Below are 5552 nucleotides of genomic sequence, written 5' to 3' on the forward strand. Positions count from 1 at the left end.
AACTATTACTCCCTTTCTCCCCATGCCCCAGCTCTTCCAGATCTTTTCAAATTGTGGTTCCCAAGACAGACCCCAGACTGGAAGCTTCAGGATCCCTGGAAACTTTAGAAATGCAAATACCGCTGACTTACTGAATTATAAACTTGGAGGGTGGCACCCAACATATGTTTTAACATGCCCTTCAGGGGACTCTGATGCCTGCTCAAGTTTGAGAACCACTAGTTGAAGTACATTTATCCCACCTCAGGACTCCTTATGGCTTCACCACCTTTCCTGACAATATTCCACAGGTCATCGCTTCCATGACCTACTGTTGCCTATTTGCCCTAAGAAACCCCAACAGGGGCCATTCCAATTCTCTCCATACTCCAACTCTTCCAGATCTTTTAAATTATGGTCCCCAGGACAGATCCCATACTGGCAGCTTCTTGGCTCTGATTCTGGAACTGCCAGGAGCTGCTGCAGCAAACTCCTTGGGAAAAGGATGCCTCGGAGCTCCTTGTGTCCAGCTTCAGCAATAGGCTGTCCACACGCCCATCCTGCCTGACCTCTCCTGTATCTGTCCCAGACTGCTCCCTCTCCCATTCCTCTTAGCTGTGGTCCTATTGTCACCTCTCTCAACAAGCCCATGCCCTGCCTTCGCCCCTGACATTTTAGCAGGTAGCTTTCTACATCATTGGGGGAAAAAAAATTAAAAAGAAAAAAAGACTACCAGGCAAGAACTCTTCCAATTTTTCTTCCACCTGCAAATTTATTTGCATCTTTCCTCCTCCTTTCCGAATCAGTGCCAGAGTCTACCTGAGGCTTGTCTCAGGCTCATCACTTCCAGCTAGGTTCTGGGTCACCTTCCACCTCACCAGGGACCTCAGACCCCCCAGCATTCCTGTCCCATGCAGCTCCCTGCCTGTGTCCTCTTCCCATACTGAAAGACAAACAGTAACTATATGACAACATTTTCAAACAAAAGTGTTTAAAAAATATGTTGAGCATCTGTAGTCTCTAAAGCAGTGCAGACTTGGTTTTGAACTCCAGCTCTCCAATTACTATCAAGGAGGCATTGGCCAAATTCTTTACTGTTTCTAAACGTCAGGTTTTTCCTCTGTAAAAAGGGCTATTGTAACATTTTTTATATAATCATTAAGAAAAGGAATAAATATTATCCATGTAAAGCCTATTGCAGCAATAAGAGCTTGACATATTGGATAAAAATATTTATTGTTTGATCCATATATTCAATATTTTGATTTAAACATTTATATAATCTGAATGATCTTCAAGTTCCATTAGGCATTTTATACTTCAAATTCTTAAAACATGAGTGGAAACTGAAGTGAATGTTCACAGAGAAATCACGATGAGCATTCTTTAATTTCAGGTTTGATGGTCAGAAAAGTCCAATGATTCCCAGGTTGCAAAAATTGCTTAAAAGAGAATGACTGAAAGGATAAATTCCATTGTTACCTCTTAATAAAATGATCTATCTCCCATGTAAAAAACAAACAACAACAGTGCAAATCAGCAGTCCTGTTCACAACCAAGTGTCTTGAAAGAACAAGCTACATTAACTCTTTCAACTGTCTTACCTCCCTCCCATTTGCTCCTTAACTCCCTGCAAACTGATTTCCTGAAGATCATCAGTAGCTTGCATGTCAACAAATCCAACCAGCATTTTGGTGCTCTAGTTATTCAGTCCTTTTCCTTGAGCTCCTGCCATGTACTAGGTTTCTGGCACGAAGCTAACACATTGGAGGTGGGCATGTGTTTTCTCATTCAACAAGTGTTTTTTGAGTTCTTCCAATGTGCCAGGCACTGTGCTTTATAGGCCCTTGTAGACAACCTGCTCTTGAGATGCTTATAGGCCATGTCTGGCACAGGCAGTGAAACTTGGAGAACACACCAGATGGAAAACTAACTTTAGCCAGTGGGAGGTAAGGGAATCTCAGAAGCTATCCCTGAGGAGGTCACACCTGAGTTTAGTCTAAAGGACAAGGAGGGATTGATCAATGAGGGGATGAAGAAGGATGCTCCAGGGAGAACAACATACACCAATGAACAGCTGAGATCTAGTACAAGCTATTCTATCATATTCAGAGGGTATTATAGTCACATGGAGGAAAGCATAGGAGGCATTCTTGGAAGGCTTTCTGAGGGAGGGAGCACCTAAATGGAGTCTTACAGGATGACTAGGCATCTGTTAAGGGGTGAAGGACATCCCAGGAAGATAATGCATTATATGCAAAGGCACAAAGTATGACATCTTGGGAGAGGTGTAAATAACACAAAATGATGAGTGAAGTGTTGGACATGAGGACAGTGTAGCAGCTAGGGACATCAATGCCATGTAAAGTAGTTTGGACTAAAAGTGATAGGAATCACTGAAAAAGAGAGAGAGTGTGTGTGTGTGTGTGTGTGTGTTCCCTTTTTAGAGTGATCATTCTAATTACTACATGGAAGATGCTTTAGAAGGGGCAAGACTGGAGGTGGGAAGACAAGTTAGAAAGAAGGCTATTGTAACACAATGATTGGGGTGAAAATGACAGCTCTTCAACAAGGCAGTGGCTGTAGGATATAATATTTAAACAGTAGGATCAATGATATAAAGTAATATTAACAACACAGGACATCAAGTCAGATGGACATAAGCGTAAATCCTGGCTCCACCCCTTACTATCTGCGACTTTGAGCAAGTCGCCTGACTTCTCTAAGATCCCATTTCCTCACCTGTGAAATCAAGACAATCATAAAACCAACCTCACAGTTGCTGAATGAATGAAACAGCACAATATACGCAGAGGACATAGCCCGAGACCAAGCACATGGTGAATATGCACAAATGAGAGCTCCAGTCCTTAGCATCAATGGGACTTGTCTGACCAGCTGCAAATACGAAAAGAGAGCAGAGCGTACAATTACCCTGGTGTTTCTGGCCTGATGTTGTGAAGGAAAGCAGAGGCAGGCTGGGAACGAGGTGCTCATCTGTTGAGTATACAGTGCCTACTGTTGGAAGACAATTCTCCTCAGGGCTCTTTCACTTCTTCACATCTTGCTGTGTGTGCCAAGAATGCAAGACCCTGACCCTTATTACCTGGCCACTTTTCAGGGTTGTGTGAGCAACGAGATACTGGCTCCCTCTAGGCTCACTCGCTGCTTCCTATAGAAGCAGTAGGTTCCCAAGCTTGGTGTCCCACAAATGTGATACAAACCCGCTGCATGTGGAGCATCCATCTGGGCCCATCATGCTGCCCCTGTGGGACTCAAGAAGTAAAGGGAATTGATGCAAATATGCTGATGCTCATGTTGTATGCTGTGTCTTCCTAAGTACTAAAGCCCTATGTTTCTGACCTAGGAGTCTCATGTGTTCTGCCAGTATCCATGAGTCAGTGACAGGTTAAATTATTAGCTTATAAGTTGGAAAAAGAGGCTTGGAGTCATCAGTGTGTATGTGGTAGGCAAAGCCATAAATATAAATAACACTGCTTTGGAAGAGGTCTAGGGCCACACCCCGGGTAACACTAACAAATAAAGGATGGGGATAAGATATGGAGCTCCAAGAGGACCCCAAGAAGGAAACCTGGAGGACAGTAGTTCCCTACAAGCCAAGGGAGTAGAGTTTGAATCAAAACAGAGTAGGCAACAGGATCAGATGCCGCTTAAAAGTCAACTAAGATGAAAACTAAAAATGGCCACTAAATTCAGCAACTACGTCACCGGCAAGAGACATTTCAATAACGTGGTGGGGCCAGAAGACAAACTGAAGTGGGTGAGGAATGAATGGAGGTAAAGAAGTTGTGACCACAATATTTCCAAAAAGCTTAGCTGAAAAGGAGAGAGGTGGAACATTGGTGACTGGAAGGGATGGAGGCAAATGAGTTTTCCAAATAGATGGAAGAGGCTGAGGAGAAGCCAGAAGAGAGAAAAGTTGCGGGGCGGGGGCGGGGGGGAGGGCGAGATTAAGAGCAAGGAAAAGAGGATGGAATCAGGGATGACATTCAGATCCTAGGTGAGGGACTAAGATGTCATTTGTCCCAATCACACACCCTCAAGCAGGGAAACTTGCTAATTCAAGCTGTGGGTAGAACTCACTGTCCCTAAGGAGGGTCTTGGTCAGCAGGTTTTCCAGGTGGTCACTTTGCCTGCTGGTCTTGCAGGCCAGAGATGAGAGGCACTGAAGTGTTTTCCAGCCTAGGTTCTCTGGAGATGCGAACTGGTATGTTCTACACACAAAGGGGAAGTCTGTGAGGCCAGCTGGCAGGAAGACTGAGAGTTCTCTGCCAGCAGAGTTGGGCATTTATTTGGAAGTGGGCCATCCAAAGGGAAGAGACCCTGCTGGGGAAGACACAAGCCTCATCCTCCAGGTACTTGGGGTTGACGGAGAAAACACCTATGGAAAGATGATTACTCAGAGTAGAAAATGGAACTGGTCTCAGCAGAACACCTGTACTCTGCTTGGAGTTTTTGCAATGTCCTTATCCCAACATAACAGGGAAAGAAGCTAAGATTTGCCTGACGCTTAATGGTCAGCATATGGTGGGTTCCAGCTCTCTCTGATTTGTTAGCTGGCTCTCCTGCTCCTAAAGCCCACATTGTCCTTTCCCAAAACACAGCACCCAGCACCTCGGTCAGAGGCAACCACACTGAACTGCTGCCCTTCCTGCAGCCCTGTAGCTGAGACCAGGGAAGCCAGCACAGCCAACAGAGTGGCCTGCGGTTTGTGATAGGGAAGGCCTCCCCCAGGTGCCTTAGCCTTCTTTCTGGCAGGGCCCTGGTTAGCTTTCCAAGGCCCATGAGACCCCAAGGGTCTGGTCCATTATGGGCTAAACCAGGGAGGGAGGGGGGCCAGAAGGGGCATGCAGTTGGGCCTACTTGCAGTCTTGCCTCTGCTTTTTTGTACAGGGATTACCCCCAGGCACCTTCTCCAGAGATGTGAGACTGAGAACAAAAGACAGCAGTTCTTTACACCATGATGGTCTAGACTCTTTGAGAGACTGAAGGAAGCAACAAATGAGCTCCCTCCATAAAAGGACACACACACAACACACAACCTTGCATATTTACAGGTCCACTTACCAACCACCACCACCACTCCCAACCCCCGACTGGCCAGGTGTCAAAGAAGTATACAGCAGAATCAGGCTGGCTAAAAATGCACGTCCCCAGGCGCCACGCCGGAGATTCTCATTCAGTGCGTCTGGGCCCAGGCCCAGAGATCTGCGTGTTTAATCAGGACGTTAGACAATTTGGCGCTGATGCTCAGCGGAGCCCACTTCGAAAAATCCGACTCTGGAGCTGAGAGATCTCCCCATGCTCCAAAGTTTCTCCATCTCGCCGGGGGCCGCCTCCCTGCACCTCTCGCGGGCCTCACCCTCGCGCGCGGTCGTGGAAGCTTCTGGGGAACCTGGTGGGCACCGAGAACGAGGGCCCCTGGGGCTTGCCCGTCCCCACGCCCCCACGCCACGGCCTTGGGAGGCGCAGACGCTCGGAGAGGGCGGCCGGGAGCAGAGGAGCGGGAAGCAGAAGGGAGGGGAGGGAATAGGCAGGGAAAGAAGAAGAGA

At 46.9% G+C, this 5552-nt stretch overlaps 1 protein-coding gene across 1 annotated transcript in view; it reads left to right on the forward strand.

The window, feature by feature from the left end:
• Nucleotides 1-3679: 3679 nt before the first annotated feature.
• Nucleotides 3680-5552, forward strand: part of LRRC75A (leucine rich repeat containing 75A) — a 43943-nt gene continuing 42070 nt past the window's right edge. Inside the window, exon 1 of the mRNA XM_006908473.3 lies at nucleotides 3680-3760. Coding sequence (XP_006908535.1) covers nucleotides 3680-3760 — 81 coding nt within the window. The remainder of the gene's footprint in view (nucleotides 3761-5552) is intronic.

Source organism: Pteropus alecto, unplaced genomic scaffold (assembly GCF_000325575.1).
Source record: "Pteropus alecto unplaced genomic scaffold, ASM32557v1 scaffold52, whole genome shotgun sequence".
NCBI lineage: Eukaryota > Metazoa > Chordata > Mammalia > Chiroptera > Pteropodidae > Pteropus > Pteropus alecto.